Here is a 26,857-nt window from a genome sequence, read left to right as displayed (position 1 = left end):
GGGGGGTGGGGGGAGGTGGGGGGTGGGGGGAAGTGGTGGGGGAGGTGGGGGGTGGGAGGGGAGTGGGGGGGTGGGGGGCCTGAGGTGGGAGGTAGGGTGGGAGGGCAGGGAAGAGACCTGCCAACATGGTGATATGGTGATGGGGCCTCTCTTGCCCCAGGCTGGGGTAGGGGGGGAGGCAGGGGTGGATTCGGAGGTGCAGGGAGGGCCCCGTGCTCACAAGACAGGAGGATCTACATCTGCGGCCTTCCCCTTGGTTCCCACACGCAGGGGTGCAGGGTGCAGAGCCAGCCCCAGAAGGCTGCCGGGTGGATTGCTGAGCTCGAGCTGGGGCGGAAGAGGGCCTGCCCGCCGCCTGCTCTGGAACCCGCGCGAAACGCTTCCCCAGAGATTTGCCGACGTGGCTCTTCACTGCTCTTGGCGTTTGGCGCTGCGGGTGAACGTTCGCCTGGGAGTCTGATTCTCTTTCCTTCGCAGGCAAACTGTATTTTGCGTCTCTTTTGGAAAATGCTTATTTTTAGCCTTAGAAGTCGAATCCGTGTTTTTCAATTTGTTTCCGCTTTCTCAATGGTCCCGCCAACATTGGCGAGGCATTTTGAGTAAAAAATTCACATGATTCTTTTTTGTTGTTGTTTAAATTTATTTTTTAATGTTTGAGAGACAGAGAGACAGAGCACGAGTGGGGGAGGGGCAGAGAGAGAGGGAGACGCAGAATCCGAAGCAGGCTCCAGGCCCCGAGCTGTCAGCACAGAGCCCGACGTGGGGCTTGAACCATGAGATCCTGACCTGAGCCGAAGTTGGACACTTAACCACCGGAGCCAGCCAGGCGCCCCCAAAATCCACATAATTGTTAAAAGTGGGGAAATGTTCTCTAGGTACCTGTTTTTTTTTTTCTTATTCTGCATCTGCTGGCTGGTTTCCTAACCCTCCTATGCACGAATATGAGGTCCCTTTGGTCTACTCTGTATGTCTCTTCTTTTAGAAATTCTCTTCCGTAGTCTTTTTGCTTTGCACCTTGGAATACTTATTTACCCTTTTAAATCATTATTTCCGTTTTGGGGAATGTTTTCCCCACCAGTGCTTCTAATAAGTTAAAAAATTTTTGACAGTTATGGTTTATTTCTAAGAAGTCTTTCTTATTTTTTATAAATAGTCCTTTCTAATGACAAGATTGATTTATTGCTGCCATATCCCTGAAACGTTTAAATCTTGTTTAATTGTCTTCTACTGGGGCCGCTGGGTGGCTCAGTCGGGTAAGCGTCTGACTTCAGCTCAGGTCATGATCTCACTGTGAGTGAGTTCAAGTCCTGCATTGGGTTCTCTGCCGTCAGCACGGAGCCTGCTTCAGATCCTCTGTCCCCCACTCTCTCTCTCTCTCTCTGTGCACCTCCCCTGCTCACTCGCTCTCTTTCTCCAAAATAAAGAATTTAAAAATAAAAAAAGACTTAAAAAATTGTCTTCTGCTTTCTGCATTCATTCTGTCTTATCGGGGCCATTTATGGACTGTTAATTTGGCATCCTATTTCCAAGTGGCCAACCTGCTCAAAATATCCTGCTGTCTGCCTGTCTCCAATTTCACCTGTGATACCACAGCCCCGTTGTTGTGTTGGAGATGCGGGCTCTGTTGGTATCCATGTTGGTTTGACCGCAGGAGGCCGTAGCTTAGGTAGAGAGGGTGTTGGGGTGATCTGATCTCTTGGGAGCTAAAAGTGACCCTCCTGAGCGGTGGAAGCCTGTGGGGGTTATTCTCTTCCCGCAGTGGCCACAGGGAATTTGCCGGGTACGGAAGCTTCCCCTGCAAGAGAACGGATGATAAACAGGCCCGTCTCATCTGTACCCTCTCCGTTAACACCTACAGCACCGAGCGCTGTTGATGGCACCCATCTCTGGTTTGGATGGTGAGAGAGTATTTTCTTTCCACATTAGGATTCCTGGGTGAGGAGCCAGGAGAGGGAGGAAGATCAAAACAACCTGTGTCTAGACTGCACTTTTGCTCACAAGTGCCTGATCGTTAACGGCTGGGGGTGGGAGGGACTGAGGCGTACCAGCTTCCGTGCAGTGCGATATTATTATATAATCCATTCAAGGCAAACGGTAATAGTTTAGGAAGAGGAAATCCTTGTTTTCTTGTAGTAAGTAATAATAATTTCCTACCTCAAGCCCATGAGTACCAGCAAATTGTTCTGCATGTGAAAGAGGTCGGAATGTAGAATCTCCTAGAACTTTCACAAACAGGGAAAAAATGTAAAATCGCAAGGAAAGAACTTCATCTAAATGGTCCTATTTCATGGAAGCACGTGTGGGCTATATAAAAAACTGTATGTTTTATGGAATACTACTTGGCAATGAGAAAGAATGAAATCCTGCCATTTGCAACAACGTGGATGGAACTGGAAGGTATTATGCTGAGTGAAATAAGTCAGTCAGAAGGACAGATATCATATGTTTTCACTCATGTGGATCTTGTGGGGGAAGGGAAGGGAAGGGAAAAAATAGCTACAAACAGAGGGAGGGAGGCAAATGACAAGAGACTCTTAAATACAAAGAACAAAACTGAGGGTGGATAGGGGGGTGGGGGAGAGGGGAAAATGGGTGATGGGCATTGAGGAGGGCGTCTGTTGGGATGAGCACTGGGTGGTTGTATGGAAGCCAATTTGACAATAAATTATATTCATAAAAGAAGAAAATAAATTAAAAAAAACTATGTTCTAGTTAAAGACCTGACATTACCTGGCTTCAAGACTCACTATATATAAAGCTATAATAATCAAAATAGCATGCTATTCGTGAAAGGATGGACAAGTGGATCAATGGAACCGAATAGAGAGCCCACGAATAGACTCACACAAGCATAGTCAATTGATTTTTGACAAAGGAGCAAAGGCAATTCAATGGAAAAAAGATACTCTTTTCCAAAAATATTTAGTGGCAGAATTGGATGTCCTCATGCCAAAAAAAAAAAAAAAAAAAAAAATGTGAATCTCAACACAGACCTTGCACTTTTCACAAAAATTAACTCAAATGGATCATATACCTAATGATGCAACTTGAAACTATAAAACATCTGGAGTGTAACACAGGGGGGAGATCTACGTGACCTCAGGTTTGGCAATGAACTTTTAGATTCAACACCAAAAGCCTGATCCATGAGAGAAAAAGCTGGTAAGATGGGCTTCACCAAAATTTAAACTTTTGCTCTGCAAACATGGTTAACACATGGTTCAAAGGATGAAAAGACAAGCCACACACTGGGAGAAAATATTTGCACAACACATATCTAATAAAGAAGTTCTGAAAACATGCAAAAAACTCTAAAAACTCAGCAATATGAAAACAATCCGCTTTTTGGAATGGGCAAGATATCTGCGCAGACACCTCTCCACAGGAGATATACAGGTGGCAGATAAGCACGTGAAAAGACGCCCCTCATCATGTGTCACTAGGGAATTGCAAATGAAAATTAACGATGAGATACCACCACCCGCCTTTCGGAAGGACTAAAATCCAGAAACTAACAGTAACAAATGTCTGTGAGGATGTGGAGGAACAAGGACTCTCACTGCTGGCAGGAATGCCAAATGGTACAGCTGCTTTGGAAGACAGTTTGACAGATTCTTACTGAAGCTTACCATAGTCTTAAGATACGATCCAGAAATCGTCGGTATTCACCCAAAAGAGTTGAAAGCTTAGGTCCACGCAAAACCTGCACACGAATGTTTATGGCAGCTTTCTCCATAGTTGTGAAAAGCTGGAGGCAACCAAGCTGTCCTTTGCTAGGTGAATGGATAAACCAACTGAGGTACACCCCTACGATGGAATATTATTCAGTGATGAAAATAAATTCGTAATCAAGTCATGAAAGGACTTAAACGGAGGAAACTTAAATACATATCGCCAAACGAATAGAGCCAGTCACAAAGGGCTATGTGCTATATAGAATTCCAACTATGTGACCTTTTTTTGGAAAAGGTAAATCTGTAGAGAGTAAAATGCTCAGTGGCTATCAGAAGTTTGAGGGAAGCAGGAGACATGAATAAATGGAAGCTAGAGGATTTATTTTTATTTCTTTTTTATGTTTATCCATTTTTGAAAGACAGAGAGAGAGCACAAGCAGGAGTGGGGCAGAGAGAGAGGGGGACACAGGATCCAAAGCAGGCTCCAGGCTCTGAGCTGTCAGCACAGAGCCCGATGCGGGGCTCGAACTCACGAACCGTGAGATCGTGACCTGACCCGAAGTCGGACGCTCAACCGACTGAGCCCCCCAAACGCCCCTAATGGAAGCCAGGGGATTTTTATGGTAGTGACACTATTCTGTATGATACTGGAATACCGGCTACACGATATCAAGCATTTGTCAAAACCCAATTTAACTGAACCACACAGAGTGGACCCTAATGTAAAATGCAAATGTTAGTTAACAATAGCACATCCATATTGGTTCATTAGTTATGACAAATGTAGCACACTAATGCAAGATGTTAATAATAGGGAAACTGTATGAAGAGAAGAAGGGATATGTGGAAACTCTTTGAACTTACTGCTAAATTTTTTGCAAACATAAAACTGCTCTGAAAGAATAGTCTATTAAAGACAGTCTATTAACTAAAAACAAAACAAAACAAAACAAAACTATATTTTCCTATCCATTCTCTCCTTCAATTTTTCCCAAGTGAAAATTGAGCCAAGTGAAACACGAAGGAGCAAGAAAGAACATAAAAGCCTTTCTGGCTGTATTGGCTCTCTCTCTTTTAATTTTTTTTAATGTTTATTCATTTCTGAGAGAGAGAGAGAGAGAGAGAGAGAGAGAGAGAGAGAGAGAGCGCACAAGCAGGGGAGGAGCAGAGACAGAGAGAGGGAGACATAGAATTCGAAGCATTCTCCAGGCTCTGAGCTGTCAGCACAGAGCCCGATGCGATAGTCGAACTCAGGAACCATGAGATCATGACCTGAGCCAAAGTCGGAAGCTTAACCAACTGAGCCATCCATCCAGGTGCCCCTGTATTGGCTCTCTCTCAAATAATGCCTGCACTCCCCACTCCCCACATGGCTAAGTAGTTTTGTGATCCATCTTGCCTTTTCATTTGGATGGCATGTTCTTTAAGGTAGTTAGGTTCCTTGCATGTAGTAGATTCTGGATGGCAACTAGCTAGATCAGCCTAATTTTCCACCAGTTTTTCAAATTACTTTTGATATTTCAGACCCAAAGAGGATACATTAGCAAACACACTGCCCTCAGCAGGGAGAGAATTAAGACACAAAATTACACCGTTGGCCTTCTCTTCACATGAGTTTTCTACTGGCAAAATGCTTTTACATGGTCTTCTTCAAATGCATTGTCCAGCCCAATTAAAGGATGGGCTTTTAAAATTTTTTTTTCAACTTTTTTTTAATTTATTTTTGGGACAGAGAGAGACAGAGCATGAATGGGGTAGGGGCAGAGAGAGAGGGAGACACAGAATCGGAAACAGGCTCCAGGCTCCGAGCCATCAGCCCAGAGCCCGACGCGGGGCTCGAACTCACGGACCGCGAGATCGTGACCTGGCTGAAGTCGGACGCTTAACCGACTGCGCCACCCAGGCGCCCCAAAGGATGGGCTTTTAATAATTCAAAACTAATGTTTCATATTGTGAGTAACCAAAGAAAAGGAACTGGTCAAGGCGACAAAAAACTAGAGGGGATCTAGAAGCTCCTCTGAGTTTTCACTACCCAACACTCATCACACAACTGTAGAGGTCTTTAAACTCCCTGGGCTTCTATCCAAGAAGAAAAGAAATCTTGATCTATGGTTCATTTAACTAATTATAATGTAGATTTTGAAGAAAAAGGTGAAATAGTTTACTTGGTGTGACAGGCTGAATAGTGCCTCCCGGCCCCTCCCCCAAATGTCCACACCCATCCTAATCCCTGGAACCTGTGAATGTTATTACTTTTTTAATTTCCAAGTATTTTTTTAAATTTTATTTACTTTGAGAAAGAGAGAGTGAGAGCAGGGGAGGGGGAGAGAGAGAGGGAGAGAGAGAATCGCAGTCGGGTTCTGCGCTGTAAGCACAGAGCCTGATGTGGGGCTGGAACCCACAAACCATGAGATCATGCCTTGAGCCAAAACCAAGAGTCAATTGCTTAGCCAGCTGAGCCCCCCAGGTGCCCCAAATATGTTACTTTATATGGCAAAAGGGACTTTGCAGATATGATTAAGTTAAAAATCTTGAGATGGCTCAGTTTGCTAAGCATCTGACTTTGGCTCAGGTCACAATCTTGCAGTCTGTGGGTTCAAGCCCTGCCTCGGGCTCTGTGCTGACAGCTTGGAGCCTGGAGCCTGCTTCAGATTCCGTGTCTCCCTCTCTCTCTGCCCCTCCATCACTCACGCTCTGTCTCTCTCAAAGATAATAAATCAACATTAAAAAATTTTTAAAAATTTTGAGAGGGAAGGTTATCTGGGGTCATTAGTATAGGCCTGATAGGATTACAGGGTCCCTGTAAGAGGGAAGCAGAGGCGTCAGAGTCTGAGACAAAGGGGTGACATGATAGGGAAGTGGGGTGGGGGGAGGAGGAGAGAGTTTTGAGGAACTTCCATGCTGGCCTTGAGGGTGGGGGACTGTGAGCCCCCCAAAAGAATGTAAGAATTTCAAAGACCACCACGGGAACGTAGGCATCCTTCAGAAGCTAGTGAAGACAAATAAATGGATTCTCTTTCCTAGTGGCGACAAGGACACAACCCTGCTGATGCAATGGCTTTACACCAGTGACACTGATTTTGGATTCCTGACCTCCAGACTATAAGGTAGTAAATTTGAGCCACTATATTGTGGTAATTTATCATAGCAGCCATAGGAAACTCATACCTCCAGGCAAACACAATCCACTTAGTAGTAGTTTTCACTCTGGAACAAATGGATTTGAAATGAAGAAAACAACAATAAACAACAACAAAGGATGTGTTATGTGTGCACGCAAGCATGCACATGAAAATACATGCAGTCGATCCGGGGACTCCAAGAAATTGAAGGTCTACTAGGGAAGGACTAGAAGATATCTAGGAATCTTGGATTCTACATCAGGAAAGAACTCAGATCCAACCAAAAAGAGTTGATTTATAATGACTGGACTTAGATTAAAATCAAGAAAAATGCAAATATTTGTGATTCTTTGTAGATCAGACTTTTTATTTTTTATTTTATTTTATTTTTTCAACGTTTATTTATTTTTGGGACAGAGAGAGACAGAGCATGAACGGGGGAGGGGCAGAGAGAGAGAGGGAGACACAGAATCGGAAGCAGGCTCCAGGCTCGGAGCCATTAGCCCAGAGCCTGACACGGGGCTCGAACTCACGGACCGCGAGATCGTGACCTGGCTGAAGTCGGACGCTTAACCGACTGCGCCACCCAGGCGCCCCTAGATCAGACTTTTTAAATGTATTATTATTATTTTTATTTGAGAGAGAGAGAGAGAGTGGGAATGGGGGAGAGGGGCAGAAGGAGAGAGAGAAGCTTAAGCAGGCTCCACACTCAGTGCAGAGCCCAATGCCGGGCTCAAACTCACGACCCTGGGATCATGACCTGAGCTGAAATCAAGAGTCGGACACTCCACAGAGTGACCCAGGTGCCTGTAGAGCAGAATTTTTAAAGGACAGTGCCAATTATTGGAAGAATTAAATGTGACTGAGACATCAGATCCCACAGCTGGAGGCCAGGAGACTACATTTGACAGCTGTCCCCTTCACACTGTAGTCAAGTCTCAATTTCGTTTTTGAATGGTGAGAATGGACATATCCAGCCTGCAGAAGACGTCTTGTCAGGGAGCCCACTCCCTCAAAAGGCACCAATTTCTTCTTCTGGTTGGAGACAAAAGAAATATACCTGACCTCAAGTTCAGTAGGCAGGAGAAAGGAGAGAAGCAGCAAGAGAAAGTTTCGGTGTGGAAACTGTACCGGGAGGGTTACAGTAGGTGTGTGATAGAAGCAAGCAGAACCTTGTAAGATGAAAGGGTGCGTCGGACTCGGACAAGGAATTGAAGGATCCAAGCTGGAGTCAGGCTGGGGTGAACCCCAGACACTCCTTCACTGAGGGCTCTGCCTCCAGGTGACAAGTTGCTTCCAGACATCAGCAGACTCGGAACTAATTTTCTTGGTTCTGCTTTGCTTCCGTGTACGGTGTGGCCACACCCCAAGACAAGGTAATTGGTGAAGGCTTTTGCTGCCGAGGAGGGAGGTTGGAGAAGGTTGGAAAGAAAAGCAGGACTCCTTTTCAAAGGACGAACATAAAAAGGAGAGAGCCCTCTAACTTTTAAGAACTTGATTTGCTGGTATCGATTTTCGCAAAATACAGTTAGGTGTGTGAATCATTAGTAAGATGCACACTGTATGTGTAGCTCATAAGCAAATTCTTTTTACGATAAAAATTAAAAGGACACACGTGGGTTAACCATTTTTCCAAATACAATTAGTACACCATGAAAGACAACGAGCTCGCGGTAGAGTTTGAATGTCAGAATCTTGGGGGTACTAAGATGTTTGGGGAGATAAGAGAACTCAAGGTGTGAAAGGAGGGTCAATTGCTGAAGATCGACACAGTGAAATTATCTTATTTAATCTCCTTACTGATTATAGTGAGTGCAACTGCCATTCAAAATGCCTCCTCACTGATGTTTTAATTTTGCTCCAACATAATTTTAAGTATCTTCTGGGAACAGGAATGATGTAAGACTTCACAATGATCTAGACTACACTAGATCTAAAAGAGGAATCTTCCATTTACACAGCTGTCAATTGTCGAAATGCTGGTTTCTCTCTCAAAGCATTAGTAGACCACAGCAAGAGTGAACTTCTCTCATTGCCAAGTTAGGAACGTCTGTATTCAACTACAATAACAAAAGGAGCGTGTATATAAAACATTATCATTTATCTGGCATACACAGAGCAAATCAGACAAAATTTGGCTTTCACCTTCTGGACTTGGCCTTCCCCTGATCTTTCCCATCGCAGTAAAGAGCATCATCACCCTCCTCCTGGTCCAAGCCCTTAAAATACTGTCTAGTTCCATCCTTGGCTTCCATATCCAATCAGCAAGAGTGCTCGATCTACCTCAAAAACATATGGCCAATCCACCTTATCATCTGAGTTCAAAGCCACCATTATCTCTTAAGGAGAATACTGTAAAACCCTTTAAATTAGGCTCTTGTCCCTCATTCACCACACTACTGTTTAAATTGCCACTTAAAATTTCAAGTTATCCCTTCCCTGATTAAAACTCTTCATTGGCTTCCCGCTGATTACATATATATATATTTTAACATTTATTTATTTTTGAGAGACAGAGCATAAGCGGGAGAGGGGCAGAGAGAGAGGGAGGCACAGAATCCAAAGCAGGCTCCAGACTCTGAGCTTTCCTCACAGAGCCCAATGTGGGGCTCGAACTCACAAACCGTGAGATCATGACCTGAGCCAAAGTCGGATGTTTAACCCACTGAGCCACCCAGGCACACCCCGCCCCCCCATCCCCTGCTGATTATGTTTAAAATGCAACCAAGCCAAACTCTTTATCAAAGGCTGAAAGACGTTGAACTAGCCCTTTACCTAATGTATTTGGAAAAATTAGCTTCACTGAAGCCCAATTTACATACAATAAAACTTACCAATTTTAACAGTACACTTCAATGAGCTTTGACAAATATACATAATTATGTAATGTCTACCACAGTCATGATATAGAACAATACCATCAACCCAAAAAGTTCTCTCCTGGTCCTTTTACAGTTAATCTTCTCTTCCAATCCCCTGGCAATTTTTCTCTGGAAAGGTCTAGACAGTTAAAGAATTTAGGCTTTGCACCCCATATAGCTTCTATTACAACTACTCAAAAGCAACCATGATATGCAAATAGTGCATAAATGAGCATAGCTGTGTTCCAACAAAATTTTATTTATAAAAGTAGTCATCAGGACAGATTTGGCCCACAAGGTGATAGTTTTCCAACCACCGATTTATAGTCACGAGATTTTGAAAAATGTAGTTGATTATTTCTTCGGTATAGTTTCAGTTCCTCTCCCTGGCTCTCCTACTGGGACGTCAATTACACATATTTTAGATCATTTAAAATTGTGCTGAAAGTCATTGATGCTTTGTTCTTGTTTTGTTTTGTTTTTAATGTCTCCATGCTTCCTGGATAGCTCCTACCCCTATGTATTCAAAGTTGAGCTTTTCTGCTTTAATCTCACCCAATGTGTTTTTCATTTCAGATGCTGTATTTTTCATCTCTAAAAGTTCCATTAGGGTCTTTTTCACATCATCTGTTTCTCTCCCCTTTAGGATCTTCTTTTTCTCTCCTTTCTGAATACGTGGACTGGATTTATAAGAGCTGTTCAAAAGTACTTGGCTGCTACCTGCATCATCCCCACATTACAGGTCTGTTTCTTTTATTTTTCTACTGATTATGGGTCAATATTCTATTTCTTGGCCTGTCTGGTAATTTTTTTAAGATTTTATTTTTGGGGCACGTGGGTGGCTCAATCAGCTAAGTGTCTGACTTCAGCTCAGGTCATGATCTCATGGTTTGGGAGTTCGAGCCCCGCGTCAGGCTCTGTGCTGACAGCTCGGAGCCTGGAACCTGCTTCGGATTCTGTGTCTCCCTCTCTCTCTCCCCCTCTCCCCCTCACACTCTATCTCTCTCAAAAATAAACATTGAAAAAAAATATAGAGAAAAAGATTTTATTTTTAAGTGGGCACCTGGGTTAAATGTTCAACTTCTGGTTTAGGCTGAGGTCATGATCTCACAGTTCATGAGTTCAAGACTCGCATCAGGCTCTGTGCTGACAGTGTGGAGCCTGCTTAGAATTCTCTCTCTTTCTCTCTCTCTCTCTCTTTCTCTCTCTCTCTCTCTCTCAAAATAAATAAATAAACTTTAAAGATTTTATTTTTAAGTAATCTCTACACCCAATGTGGGGCTTGAATTTACAACTCTGAGATCAAGAGTTGCATGCTCCGCTGATTGAGCTAACCAGGCGCTGCTCTAGTTATGTTTTTTATTGGATGCCAGATATTGGGAATTCTATGTATTGATTGCAGAATTTTGTTGTATTCCTTTACACACTGGTTCATAGTTAAGGTACTTGGACTTAGTTGGTAAACTTTGAGGTTTACTTTTGATCCTTGTTGGTGTTGGTCCAGAGCAGCCGTTAGTCTACAGCTAATTTTGCTTTTCCTTTAAGTTGACATCCTTCTGAGGATTCTATCCAATGCCTTTGTTTTGTGAGACTCTTCCATTTGGCTGATGGGGCACAGATGATTCCCAATCTGTATGGGCTCTGAGAATCTTCTACATTCTCCTTTCTGGTGGATCTTTCCTTGGCTTTGGGTAATCTCCTCTCATGAATGCTCAGGTCAATACTCAGCCAAAGACTTGAGAGGACACCTCTGCAGGTGTCCAGGGCTTTCTCCTCTGGACCAGGACCCACAAATTCCATCCAATCTTTGACCACCCTAAACTTTGATCTTGGACTCTTCAACTTAGCAAAACTCCCAGGGTCTGTTGGGGTTCCCCCGTCCCTGTACTTAAGCCTAGAAACTGCCACCCCATCGTGACCTAGCGCTATCGTAGGGATCACCTTATTTTTCCCCTTTTCTCAAGGATCACAGTTATAAATACATGTTTTTCAAAATCTGAAAACCAATGTCTTACATATAATTTGCCTAGTTCTCTAATTGCTTAGGGCTGGAGTGTTAATCTCACCCCTGTTGCTCCATCGTGATGGAAACTAGAATTCCCCCTGCCTGTCTTTTGACCTTATCTTCTACTTATTTCCCAGACTCCATACTGCTTGAGGTCTTGCTCTCCTTTGGCCCCTTGAATCCACATCCTTCTCTCTTTCTATTTGTCACACACTCTATCCAGCATGCTTTTGGTGTAGATTTTTGTTCACCACTCTCTTCGTATTTAGATCTTAGCTCAAATGCTACTTCCTTGGAGAGGATTTGTCTAACCACTGATACAATTCGTACTCCTCTAGCACTCTGCTCTATTTCCTTCATTGCACGTATCGCTCTGAAAACACCCTAGTTTATGTACTTGTTCACTAGCTTACTACCCGTGTCTCCCATCAAAATGGAAACTTCATGATGGCAGGCTCTTTGCTTTGCTATTTCACTATCCTATCCCAGTTCCTAGACCAATACCTGAAATGCAGTAGACACTCAATAAATATTAGTTAAAATAATACACATAAGGAAGCACTGGAGTACATCTCAATATCCTACGCTTTCTACATAATAACTGATGCCTCCGATTATTTGAAAACAACAGAAAGCCCTAAAGTTCATAAGTAGAATAATGTAAGTAAATAGTGATACTGTAAGCAAATTAGGATGTTTATCAGGTAGAAGATCTGTCAAGGGCACCTCAAAAGCAGTCTCGCCTTGGGTAGCAGGTTGATAGACTCTCTAGATTCCGTCTAATGTTTCTGCTTTTGTGAAGGCAGCTGGTGATGTTCATGTTGCTACATCCTGATTGTCATGCTCATTGCTCGTCATACATGACTTACAGTTTTTTTACATAGTCAGTAATTTCCTTCTTTGTAAATACGTTCTTTGCGTGGCTCCAGTGATACAATGCCACATTCTTTTGATGGTCCTCCCTTGGAAGCAGGCCACTTGCTTACCCTGACTCATCTGAGTCCCTTTCCCAACCTCTGAATGGCGAGGTGCCCCCAGAGCTCAAACCTCTTGACCTTTTCTTCTCTCTCTTTACTATCAGCTCTTCTCTCTCAGTCTGGGTCCACTCAGGTGATGGATACCATACAGTAATACAAGTGAAAGAAGTTTAAAATAAGGAATTAGAAAGCCATCTTGGAAGACTCTGGAGATTTCAAGGGAACTCTAATGGGCACCTTAGCCCAAGGGAGAGTGCTTGAAGAAGGACAGCCTTGGCAGGGGTTCGGCCCTCACCGAGGAAGGCGAGGCTGAGGCCCACTGGAAGGAGGAGAAATTTGCTGGCCCACTGTCACCGGAAAAGCAGGAACAGCCCTCTGGGATGCAGGTGAGCTGAGGCTGACGGGTAGGTGTGCTTTGGGGGCTGGGTGTCTATGTTGGGAAGGTCAAGGGAAACAAGACCCCCAGGTGCAGGAGAGCTGTGGTTGATGATGGGATAACAGGGAATCAGTAGGACAAAGGGGGTTACAGGTGCAGAGCGGGTTGGGCCACCAGGCACTGTGGGGGCCAGGAGCTGGAGAGGCCTGACTCTGCTGGGACCCGGTGCACTTCTGTGCCAGGCGCAACCCCGACAGGCTGGACTATGGCACAGGAAGGCTGTCATGTCTCCCAGCACGTGTGCATGGGGCCAGGTAGGCTGAGGAGGGTGTGAGGTAGCCGTGATCCGTGCTGCAGTATCGGCCCAGTGTCTGGGGGTCTCAGCCAAGCTGCCACACCTAGGTCAAGGGCTTAAGAAAGCACTGGAGCGGGGGTGGGGCAAATGTTGGGGAGAAAGAAGTAGGCCCTGGGGCACCAAGCACCGGAAAAACCACGCAAGCAGCATGAAATGGTGGATGAAAAACACAAAAAGTGCCCTCCCCAAACCCGGTGGTGAACTCCAGGCCCGGGACAGGAAACCACTCCTCCCGCGCTGTGTCATCAGTACCTCTAGGGACAAAGCTCCACACCGTGTCAGCCGGCAGAGGAAGACCATCCAAGGACCCAGATCCGATGGCAGAGATGGAACGGGGTGTTGGTAACTGGCCTCGACCTTGGTGAGTTCTTCCAGTCTCACCGCTAAAAATACCATCTACAGACTCACAACTCCGAAATTCGTCTTTCCAGCCACACCCCTGCCCTAAACCCCTGCCAGGCGGATCCAGGTCCTGATTGATGTCCACACTTGCTTGTCTACTAGACTGACACTTAAGTCTCTAAACAGAACTCAACTTACCCCTTCCTCAAGATGAAATGACCAATTCTGCCGTGAACCTAAACTTGCTCTAAAAATGACTATTAATAACTAATAAACTAAGAAAAAACCTAAAAAAAAAAAAAAAAAGAAAAGAAACAAAACCGCCTTACTCACCCCGACTAGGTAATGGTACATCTGTCTTGTCAGTTCCTCAGACTAAGAGCCTCGGTGACGTCTCTTTCTCTCAGATCCCACACACTATTCATCAGATGCTACGGGTGCAATACAGAAATACATGCAGAATCTGGTCACTCAACAGCCCGACCATGTCCACCATCCTGGTCCACGCGCTCATCGTCCTCACCTTGGGACTGTTGCAATAGCCATAAAACACAGTGGCTAGAGCAATCTTGGGAGGGAGGGAGGTCTGTGTCATTGCCATGCTGACGTCCCTGCGACGGTTCTCCAATCCCCTCAAGTAGAAGTCAGGCTGACAAGTCCTGCAGAGCCCTCCAGGTTCCCGTCCCCTTGGGCTCCCACATCTACTTCTCCCCCCTTCCTCCTCTACCCCCCGCCCCCCATACCAGTGATGTCAGCCTCCTCTCTGTTGAACATTCTGGGCAGGTCTTTGAACTGTCCTACTTCTTGGCCTGGAACTTCCTTTCCTGACCATGGCATGGCTTGCTTGTTCCTTTGCTTCCTTCAGGCCCTATCTAGCTCAGCTGTAACCTTTGGAAGAAGGCCTGGCTGATCATCCTAGTGAGGACTGCAGCGTTACCTCTCCTCCACCATACCATTCCTCATGCCCTTGAGCTGCTTTATTTTTTCTCAAAGTACGCATAGTCTGCACATTATATAATTTATCATATTTGGCAATTCTCCCCAACGTATTCTTCTTTAGGGCAAATCTGTGTGTCTATTTTTGTTCACTGCTGAGTCTCCAGTGCCTAAAACTCTGTCTGGCATATAGAAGGTATATAGATAAATACATATGAAGATACATATTAAATATGGTTAAATATTTAAAGATATATAATAAATGGTTACCCAAATTCCATGAAAAAATATTATTCAATATAGTTTAAACATTTCATTACCTTCACATTCTTTGAACATAGTAGGTTATACGTAATATACAGACTATGGAACAGATGGGGAATGTTCATTTAGCAACGACATTCCAACTCCACCTGCGGATGAATGGGAATTCCCACCACAAATATCATTCACTGCTGAAAGGATGTGTATCTTATAAATTGCACACACCGTGTCTTGAGTAAATCAAGGAATAAACTAGAATTCTTTGTGGGATTTAGTATTGTCACCCTATCCTCCATGGTCCCTTTTCAATGCCTTCACTTCTTTGTAAAGAAGTCTTTTGTTTGTTTTCTTAGTAAAGCTGGAATGACTGAAATTTGAGGAATCGGAGCGCAGGGTACAGAGGCAATTTCACACTACACGCTTATGCGCTGTTATTCTGGAGGTTAACCCAAACCCACATTGCCTCCCAACATCTAGGCAAACTGTCACAAAGTCAGGTCCTTTACTCCTCCCCAACTTGTGTCTTAGCCTCATTCACTCCTCGACAGCAAATGGGCTCTGCAATTGTTTTGTTTCCTCTCCAGTACGGGGGAAGCAAGGGGGCTATTAGAGGTGGGCACCTTGAATAAGGAGGCAACTCACAGCCAGACCGGGAGAGAGGCCAGACGATCCAAAAGGCACAGAACTTGAACTACTGTAGTTGATGCCCATGGATCCAGTCATTAGATAGATCAGTTGGGCATGCACCCAACTCTTTTCAAAAAGTTGTAGACATGTGTAACACTTGCAGAAAGCTGACATCTGAAATTATAAAAAGAATATAAATCACGTATTTGGTTGCGCTAGATAAATATAGCATTTTTGTATATACTGTAGACATCTCTATACGTGTATTTGCTTCTAGTACATTTTTTACCAAAGAAGGAAGTTATTCACATCATTATATCTGACAATGACACACTTAACCATGGGGAATTAACTTATAAATACAACTTTATTTCTTAGTCAACAAACTTTCTAAAGAGTTCCATCTATGTAGGCTTGCATGTACGTGTACATTTTTTTTGGCCTAACATAGTTTTAGTGATATTTAATAATACACTGTTTCTCGGCAAAGGTAATGAAATAAAACAAGCTTAACTCATTTTATTACTATGTCGGTTTCCCATTTGATAAACTATGTATCTAGTAATTTCTAACAGAAGTTATCAATCTACACATCAGCCATCTCCTACTTCTAAGATCTAATGTCACTCACCATGCATACACAAATGTGCACACACACGTGCACATGTACACCCGTATCCATATGCACACATACATGTGCAGATCATTTGCACAAAACTGGATTTCAACAATGTGATCGGATTGTAACTGTTTTAGTAACTCGCTTTTTGGTCATATTGATTGCAAAAAATAAACAGGAAAAATGGGCCTTTTAAAGAAGGGCTGCAGGAAGTTCATAATAAGTAAGCATTATATTTTTAGTTATACGGGATCAAAGGAGAGGGAGAATAGTATGAACTAATTTAGTTTATAAACGAAAGTTTCTAGGCAAAAAACTCAGTTGATCAGAATATGATGCATTTAATAAGGTTAATGTAACAGCTTGGGTTAATATGCAAGGCTATTAACTACAGAAGGGGGAATGCTGTTACTGCCGGGTTGGAATGAAGTTAGCATTTATTGAGAACGAAGTTAACAGGCATGCTACCAGCTGCTCCTTCGCTCGATTCAAGCTCCGAATCTTCCAAGAGACCCTACTGAGGCAAATCCCCCTCAGGAACAGCAATGCTGTTTGTCGCCCAGATCTACCCCTGGATTCATAGTTGAGGCCTACGGAGAAGTAAGAGTAACAAAGACAAGTGAACACTGATAGAGTGCATCTGCACTCGGGTCGAAGCAGCAATAATCGTGGCCAGGGTCATGAGCACAACAGCGATAGTGAGTAATCTCCAGAGGGCACCTTCAGAGACCCAAGCACCGGCTGGAAGGGGGCCCTCCCTGTTTTACTAACCTTGAAAATTGGATTTGCCTGTGGAGGAGCTTGTGGGTTTCCTTACATACTTAAATCTTGCTGAGTCTACACACCAATCTGATGGAGCTATTTTTACGGGTCTTAATTTGGTTTTCAATAATGAGCAAAACAAGCAAACACACGTATCTTGCTTAATTACTAATACGGGAAGAAGAGAATGCGGATGATTCTATGAAAGGTCATTACTGAGAAATTAACCCCAAAGTCAGATTTGGGCAACAGGGAATTGGGAGCATTGTGTTTTTAAGGGAGTCACCTCAGGTCAGATCGAGTGGATGATCATCAGACCAAAGACTGAACTTCGCCAGGAGCACCTCACACCATCGGGATCACACCGATGACAACCAAGACTACGGCTTATACTTTGTGACCTCACGAAGTTGCCAGCACAGACACACCGATTTTTGTTACCCAGATCTCACTACCTGCTTCACAATCAATGGTTCTTAGACTAGAGGCATAAAGGCCCCTGAACTTTGAATACTTGGTTTCTGGATTCAATTTCTCCCGGGGGGGGGGGGGGGAAGGCCTGATTATAAAACCTTTAAGACCGCAGGCTGCTCTTCAACTATGAGGACACTATTACTGACTCATCCTCCCCCCCCCCCAACCCCCACTCCTAGGAAGATCCACTGATGACCATTGGCAGGCTGTGATTAGTACTATGATCTGTGACCATGACTACCTTGAAATTAACCAGCTCGACTTTGTGATCAAACCTCTTGGCTCGACCAACATGTTACCTTAACCAGCTGAGGTGTTAATTATGTGTAAGACGTTAAAGAAAACCTCACAACTTGCGTTATCAAGTGAACTCAAACTGGGAATTTATAAGCTTTAATACCTATCTATAATCAAAAGTAACAGTTCCCAAATTTAGCTGAACAAAAGAAATCACCTCAGACCTACTAAGTAAAAATCTACAAGAGGCATTAGTTTTGTTGTGAAGCTTCCCTAGAAAGTCCTGGTGTGCAATTAGGTTTTAAAACACCAGGGAACTTGCGGCTCCTCTTTTGGTGACAGTTTTTGGAATTCTGTGGCACTCCTGTGTAACCTTAATGATTACAACCCTTCATTTCTTTGAGAATGGACTGCATTATTTTTTAATTGGCTCAAGTCAGTTGTGGTGAATATGGATGCCTCATTACAAATTGGGATAATACCAATTCTGGTTAAAAAAATCATTAAGAATGCTTTTCTTAGGAGTATTGGCAAATGGGTTTGCAGGCAAACTTAAGAAGATTTTTAAATGGGATGAACACAGTGTGCCTAGATTTCTTACTTTGAAGGCCATTCATTCCCCTTCCTTCCACTTCTTGGTTTAGATGTTTAAGTTACAGGTTTTCAACAGACTTACTTGGTAGTTACACGCACTACACTGGGTGCCTATTGCGAGAGCTACACGGGAACAGGATGCACATTCTGTCCTACTCCCCACCGGATCCCATGCCCTTCAGATAAACCTTCTGTCTCTTTTGGCCTACAAACCCATTCCATTTAAAAATTAGTCCAGTGGTTATTTTTTAATACAGAGGATAGCACCATATAGGAAATAAGATTAATTCTACAGATATTGGTATCTGACATCAGTTATATCAACTTAGTATAAACACAGTAATTTGCATATACCATATATACCAATACACACAGCTAGTAATACCGATTTTTCTCTTACGCACAGTCTATGTTTCACGAGATCAAATTCTCCAAGGAACACTTTCTGATAAATCAACACAAACTGTCACCAAAATACACACACACAAAATCTACTTTCAGATTCCAGTTCAGTTTATAAAGTTCTGTCCATAGTTTACCAAATCAACCAGTTACTGGGAACACATGAACACTCATTAAAGCGTAGGTTTTGGAATCGGACAGATTTGGGGCCAAATCCCCACACCCTATTAACTATTAGTAGGATCTTAAACGGGTTTTTATATCACTAAGTGTGAGTTTTTTCATAGCGTGTTGTGGGAGCCGAGAGGGCTTTAAAATCAGTGTTAAATACCATCTGAACCAACAATTAGTCTACATTTTCCACTTTTTCCCTAGTTGAAAACCAAGGATGAAATCCTTCCCATTTATAGAAGTAAAAAATATAATGCTTATAGCATGGATATTGTCATGCCTCCAATAATGCAGTACAAATTTCAATTTATTAAGTTCTTTTAAAACTTTCTTCTAAGACACTTAGTGATCATTAAGCACATTCATCTGCGACTCACCGAGTGCCTACACCCACCGCATGCCAGACGTGCTGAGGCGAAGAATTGTAACTGCAGGAAGTTTTGAGACTTAGATTTTTAATTTTCTCACACTGCAAGAATTCTTGGTTTCATGTATTATTTGAACTATACTTTGTTACCCAACTATTCAAATTTGAGAATTTAAGTTACTAAAAAAGATACAAGCCTACCTGGAGCTCCTCGGATCATTACAAGGCCACTTTTGCATGGTTCACTGGAGGTTCAACTTAAGACCCTAATATCGGACGATCAAACATTTAAATGACACAATCACAAATGTGCTACTTGTCAACTTTTTCAATGACTTTCCAGGACTTTCTAGCTATTCATGTTCTCCTGAGAGCTAGCTTCGTGATGGACCTCTGCACTCCCACTTGCTAAATTCACGGTCTCTCTTAGGTCTCGCCTTACTTCTGGCTGATTTGGTTCAGGGAAGGCACACAATAAAGAAAATGTTCTTTAGAACGCAGGATTTGATTTTGAGTTAAGCATCTATCGTCAACCACTAAAGTATGTAAAAGTTTCACTAAGATTCCAGAGTAGGAGGCATTACCTCCTGTTTCCCTTCCTACCCAAACTGATTATCAGTAAAATATGAAGATGAACTACCTCAAGTTCCACTTTGAGATGTTTCATGTATTATCTTTTAAGTTTAGTTTGTCACACAACATTCTCTAACCTTCCTTCATGTGAATAAGATACGAAGAAAAATAGTGAGTTTATAAACAGAAAGCCATGTCAATCTACAACACAGAATTCAGGCTCAGCAGTCAGAACACAGGATCAAACCCAGGTCCAACTTCACGGCTCTGCCATCTCCCGGCAGTAACCTTGGGCAATGCCGATACCACGAACAGTTCTCATCTCATAGAGCTGATGTGACAACTAAGTTAAATAATGCACAGAAAGCGCTCAGAACAGTGTCTGGCACATGGTAATAAGGGCTTAAATGTTTTTAACTGTTTGCTTAACACTGATTACCCCTGCTTCAGAGAATGGAAATAATTCATAATAATTTTGCTAACCTGGCACGTTTTAACGTTCCTATCCATGGAGTACAAAATACCAGACTATATGCACCGTATAAATCAAGTGTATGCTCTTCCATTTTGACACCTAACAGTTTTCTTCCCAGTAAATACCAGACGGCTTATATAAAATTAGGCTTTAAAAATTGTCTTAAGTGACAGTAGACAGGCAAAAATAATACCCTGTATATTCGAAGGGAGTCTCTAAAACTGTGAACAAAAGTAGCATTATCTGGATCTAACTTATCAGAATTATTTTCCAGACTGAGGAACTAAGTAACATTTCGAAGGCTGAGACGATGCCAACCCAACAGCTTCCTAGGGATGTAGGTGTAATCTTAAGATCACTGGTTGTCTCCTAAGCCTTTCCTGTTACTTACACAAACACTGTGGGGAGTGGACCATCAACAGGGCTTTACTATGACAAGGATTCTTACCCAGAAGGTGTATCAGCATCTTGGGGGTTTGGGAGTGGTACATGTCTGTGTGTACGAGTCTACACAGGTGATTCTCATATCCTTTACAGACAGACATCTCTTCTGCCATCCCCTTTTAAAATTCACTGACATAAAAGAAATCCTTGCATTCACAACCACATTTTATTTTGTGAGGCTGTGTTCCCTAGTTGCAACGAATTTTCAATCTTATTAAATAATATAGCTATATAATAACAGTTCAAAAGAAACACCGTCCTGGGCACCGTCCTGGGTTTCAAAACGATAGCAGAGAATTACAACTCAGCAAGTGAACACAGATTACATCATTTTTGTAGTTAGAAAACTATGTATCCACCCTCAAAATTCTTCAAGTCAGTCATCAAAATTTATTCACATCAACAGGATTAAGTGGTTAGGATGTGTTCCTCTTTAAAATTAAGACATTAAAAACCAGAAATTAACAGCATGAATAACCTCTTGCTGAAAAGAAGGTACTGTCAGTATGTACCGTTATGAGCTAAAATAATACGAGTTAAAACATAAAACTGTTAGGGGACCCAATTTTGTTTTTCAATGCAGTACCATTCTGCAGCCATTCAATTCAACTGTAGCTCAGAAATGTGTTTCAATGTATTTGTAAGCATTTAGAGTATCAAGCCGGTGCTCCCAAACTGACAAGTGTCTCTAAGCTCTAGATTTGATCTGTACATCCATTCTTGAGAAAAAAACATAAATTTAACTCCACTGATTTTTAGTACTTTAAGATGGCACTTTAACTTTTGCTTACTGAGATTTCAAATGAAGTTTTTACCCCTTTCGTATTTATTAACTTGACCATCTGAGCTGTTCTATTTCCCGAGGTGTTATAATTATTTAATTAGGAATTGAGAGCAATAAGAAAAGCGGTGGCATCTCAAGTACCAGTATCTTTCCGTAGACAGACACCTTCCCATTACAGAAATCCAGTTATGTATACATCAGAAGGCTGAGCCCGCCAGCTTTCCATTTTACACCTGCCCTACTGTCACTCAAGTGTGGTAACAGTACCCTGAGAATAATGCTCATGGTAGTTTTCATCTGCATCTTAACTGCATCATGCAAAAGTGGAAAATGTAGAGATTAAGAGCATGAGGCTTGCGATTCTACAGTCCAAAAGGAGACAGAATTCAATGCATTGCCAACTCTAAAAGGAAAATTATAACCCAAGACGCATGGGGAAAAATATTTACGTGGAGTTTTTAATCCATATTAGAATTCAGTTGTTGTAACTTGACCATAAATTTAAACAGAAACCATCTTCCGAGACATACATTCTAATAAATGTATCAACAGTACTGATAGTCAACCAAGAGTCTGTTATTTGAACTCATTAGTAACATTTCGCTTTTCTATCAGACAGAAACCTATAGTGGTTTGCCCCGATTACACAGCTGAAACATTGTCTTATGAAAACAAAATGAGACAAAATTAAATAAAATTGAAGATAAAAATACTCTGAAGTTAAAGCAAACTATAATCCTTGGCGGATCAATCAGGTAAAAAACATTGGTGAAAGTTGGAAGCACAGGATAACTGACATGAATCTTCAGCACAAAGTACATCTTTGAGAACATGAAACGATGACTCTTTGGAGGACAATAGCTGAATACCCAAGAATCATCAGGTTTGAAAAATATTGCTTATCGCTTCCCAAAACACAGCTGCAAGAACTGAAGATCTCATTAAAAAATATTAAGGTAATCATATTTATTGCATCTTGAGAATGCGTTTCAAAACAGAAAATTAACAGTGCACCCCAGCTTCACCAAAATATATATTTAAGAGAGGGGCAACCTAAGATATTTATAAACAAAGTATAGGCTGCATGTGCTTTTCAAAGGGTCTGAATTAAATACAACCAGCTGCCAACTTTGTGCTCTGACATACTTGAGTTAGTGGGTATGTGTATACGAAATCATTTATTTTTGTCTACAATAAATGAAATAAAAACACTGCCCTATACAATCCACTATTGGTGAGTACAACAGCAAAAAATTATTGTACAATTTATACATACTAAAATATTTTCTCTCTCTAGAGATAACGCAGAACAAAACCTAATCATTATGACTTAATGTGGGAAATCTCAAATTACAATAGGGAAAAACGAAATCAGGGAGTGTATGGAGCCCAAAATAAAGGTTCCTGGTCATAAGGCTATAAGATTAGTAAGTGCAAGTGGTAGAATAAAGCATGCTCAAATGTATGCTTGGGTCTTTGTATATCAAACCTTTAAATTAAACAAGACTAGCTGAAGAAATGTCTTAAGCAGAGCAAGATAACTGGGGACTGTGCCATTTCTTTTACCATTTTTGTTACCCAACTTATACAATGCGCAAAGTGCTAAGCAACACTACAAAACACATTTACGTCAACACTGAAGACCTGGGGAAATGAAATCCAACAATTTTATTTTAATGAGCTGTATTTTCTAAATTTTTGTTTTATTTTTTCCTGTTTTCATACAGTATTGAAAACAAAACGCAGCACATTCACATTTTCCCGAGGAACTGTAAAGATGATCTCTACAGGGATAAACGTAAAGCCTGAAGCTCAATCAATTGATGTTGAAAACTCTCAAAGGGAGTAAAGGCTTGATCTGAATGGTCTAGAACATGTACTGTAATTTAATAGCAGAGATGGCCGTCTTAATATTTAATGATTTAAAAGAACTTCTCAGTCCATGCGAAAAGTACAGTCCAATAAATCAAATTTCTGAACGCATTTTATGCTACATATGTGTATACTTTGCGATCCTCAGGTGTTCGTGCCAAATATTCTCTCTCAATAAGTCCTTCAATACGTTTCTTAATAACAACTGGACTTGGTAAGAATCGAGCCTTCAACTGCTGAGTTACCTAGAAGAGAAAGTAGAACAACGAATTCCTACCAGAAATTTTAAAAAATATTTAACATTTCCATGTAAACACACAAAAATTCTTACCTTTGAACAGAACTGATGTGTCATTTTAAGATTCGTATCAAACTCTACTAATGTGATTACTGAAGTCAAAACTGACTTTGAAAATCAAAGTAGGTTTTATTTGAAAATGTGATGTATGGGTTAGCATATACCTCATCAGAACGTGAATGCTAAGGTGGGTCAGTAGTTGAATTAGGTGGGATATATTAGCATGAATGTATACCACACCATGGCTTAACCATTTTGATGCTATCATCTAAACTTCTGGGCTATTCTCCCATTCACAGAATTTCGGAGTCATAACGTCTTTAAAAGCACAGACTCTGAACCCAGAGTATCTAGATTCAAATCCCGGCTCTTCCATTTACTAGCACTGGGACCCTGGAAAAGTTAACTTAACCTCATGAAACTGAAGGCAATGTCTGGTCCGTTGTAAGGGCTACTGCTGTTGTTCTGTTCTCCAGCTGCTGTCAGGATTCCAGGTATTGTCACATCGCTAATAATAAAACAGTAACCACAGCAGCAGCCGAGGTCTGACTGTGCACTATGTATCAGTCACTCTGCATATGTTAACTTCTTTAATGCTCTTAACCCTGCAAAGTGAGGAAAATAGCCAGGCAGCAGGACTGACATAAAGTGAAAGTAAACCGAACCAACAGTTAGAGATGAGAATCTAAACCTTTCCGACCCAAAGTTCATGCTTTCCCCACTGATCTACCCTGCCTCCCTGCCTCTCTTGCAGAACACCTATCCACCCACAAGCCAGTTTCCTTTTTTTACTCCTGTTGGATTATTTCCCCAAGACCACAATGGATTGACAATTCTTTGAAATCTGAAACTTCAGTACTTTCCCCCTCCAACTAAAATCTATCTCCTTTCTAGTATTATCACTCCACTATCAACACACTTGTTCCCAACCCACCTGAGATCTCTCACCCTCTGACCCTTCCTTATGAGCTACTAGTAATTTCTTCTGACCTTACCTCCTTCTTGACAGGGTCTGGATCACTTCAGCTATACTGTCAACAGTACCCTCAACTCCCAGATTCCTTTGGTTCTCTTCCACAAACACCCGTTCCACGTTTACGACGTCATTCAAAATCTACTACTCAGTTCCCTGCAGGGTAAAGTTGTTTTTACACCTTTTGGGCAGACCAGGAATCAACAAGATGTAGCCCACAGGCCAAATACAGCCCCACTGCCTGTTTTTCTAAATTCTTCCCGGAACACAGCCACACTTAACTGTTACTGGTGGCTGCTTTCGCACTACAACTGGCCATTGAAAAAAAAGTCTGCCAATCTCTGGTACCGACTGATAACACACATTTAATGCGTTCTAATTCAGCAAGTTCCTGAGCACCATCCCCTCACGTCCTGTTTCACGCAGGGAAGAGAGACCACTTCAGCATACAGTTCCTTCGACTCCCACCTCCTTACACATACACATTTATTCACACTCGTATCCACCCTTGATTAGCACACACCCTGCATCCTGCCCTGGGTCCCAAGAGGGGCACATTCAGTAGCATCGTTGTTAACACATCTACCATCCACCTGTACTCTTTACACAGCTCGCTCTCCTTTCCTCCTGGACTCTGTGCGTCAACTGTCCCTCAATCCCATCTTCTTTCCCTTCCTTCCTTCACCTCAGCGTTTAGACACGGGGAGTATCTTCCCGCCAGAAAAACAAAATCCAGGACGCCTCAACTCAACACCCAGTCCTCCAGGTTTGCTCTGCGCCCTCTCCCATGAGCCAACATCTCGAAGGACAAGGCACTCTCCTGGTTTCCCCTCCACTTCCTTCCTCTGGCCCGGGCAGCAGATGTCCACTCTACCAGAGCAATGCAAATGCCCGGGAAAACCCACGAGTTACCTAATTGCCAACAGGTCTTAAGTGTTTGACTTTTTTCACTTTTTGAAAATTCCTGACCGATCGCTCTTGTAATTTTCTTCCTGTGCCATGTGATATAAAGTCAGCTTGTGCGAAATTCTGCTCACGGACATGAAGAACACAGCGGCACACGGTCCCTCCTCCTCCTTAGCCAGAAACCGACGTGTACTCGACTCCTCTCATTTCCCACGGACGGCCAGTCGGGAAATGGTGACTTCCCACTTGTCTTCACACAGCTCTCCCCCCTCTACCAGTATTTATTCAGCCCTAACCATTTCAATGGCCTTTCAAGGAGGCTTCCCCTTCTTTATTTCCAAATTTATAATATGTAAGCACTCAATAAATGGTAAGTTTATTTATTTTTGGAAATAAAAGTAGACTGTTTAACATCAAAGCATTAAGTAGCAGCAAAATTTTTTTATTCTTCAAGTGACAATATTCTATTACTTGTATTACAAGGACATTAGTTCTCAAAGTGCACACGTATCTGGATGTACCCCTGTGCTCAGTTATCAAGTAAGTGCCATACTTTATAAGTGTTACCTGACTATGGTTTCCTTATTCTAAAATTAGATTTTAAAGAACGTGAATATAGTTCTTCCCTAAATTTGAACCGTTAGTATTATTTTGCTTTTTCGACCCTGATCTGGCCCCGCAGCGCCCTTACCTCTGCTACTAATACGTTGTGCTGCATCTTCTTTCTGGACTTCATTATCCGCACTATAGCAGCTTCTATCTCATGTTTTCTGTCGTCGTCTACTTTCTGCCTCGTTTCTTTCCTTTCTGGGTCAGATTCACCTTGTTTGGCAGCAACTAAAAGACAAAGACATTTACCATGTAATTACCACATAATGCAAAAAATGTAGTTTAGAGACAAAGATAATTTAGTATTATCCACAAAGACCCATTTCAACCTGAGTATACACATACACTTATTAATTCTAGAGAACACTGAAGAGAACATTCAAGAAGAACATTCAAAGGGGCCTACTTCAACGTTTATTTTCACAAATATTTAAATAAGTAACGATCACTGATATAAAAATTCTGCTTATTCTTTTTAAGTATTAGGAATTTAATTTTACAGAGATAATAAAACCAATTTTGTTTTCATTAAATACAATGATTCCTCTCCTGGAAGAAAAATGGTAGCTGGATGTATTTAACAGAAAAATTATCAGTAAATAATTTTCATTGCTGTGACTTCCAGAGGTCAACTCGTACTTTACCAACATAATGCCAAGATATCTTAAGAGGAGGAAAGAGTTCTATATTGCCAAGATGTAGTTAGCTCAATTTAAATAATGAGAAAGCACCACTGGCATGTCAGCTGAAAGAACTCC

At 42.1% G+C, this 26,857-nt stretch overlaps 1 protein-coding gene across 2 annotated transcripts in view; it reads right to left on the bottom strand.

Moving 5' to 3' along the window:
* Positions 1-21,878: 21,878 nt before the first annotated feature.
* The window catches only part of CUL3 (cullin 3), a 76,030-nt gene continuing 71,051 nt past the window's right edge, over positions 21,879-26,857 (bottom strand). For both annotated transcript variants that reach the window (XM_040450865.1, XM_040450868.1), the window contains exons 14-15: positions 26,182-26,327; positions 21,879-23,558 (exon numbers count right to left, since the gene is read on the bottom strand). In XM_040450865.1, the coding sequence (XP_040306799.1) occupies positions 23,427-23,558; positions 26,182-26,327 (278 nt within the window). In that variant the 3' untranslated portion in view covers positions 21,879-23,426. The remainder of the gene's footprint in view (positions 23,559-26,181; positions 26,328-26,857) is intronic.

The sequence above is a fragment of the Herpailurus yagouaroundi genome, unplaced genomic scaffold (assembly GCF_014898765.1).
Source record: "Herpailurus yagouaroundi ecotype Mexico unplaced genomic scaffold, PumYag 202, whole genome shotgun sequence".
Classification (NCBI taxonomy): Eukaryota; Metazoa; Chordata; class Mammalia; order Carnivora; family Felidae; genus Herpailurus; species Herpailurus yagouaroundi.
This window is presented reverse-complemented; position numbering and strand designations above follow the sequence as displayed.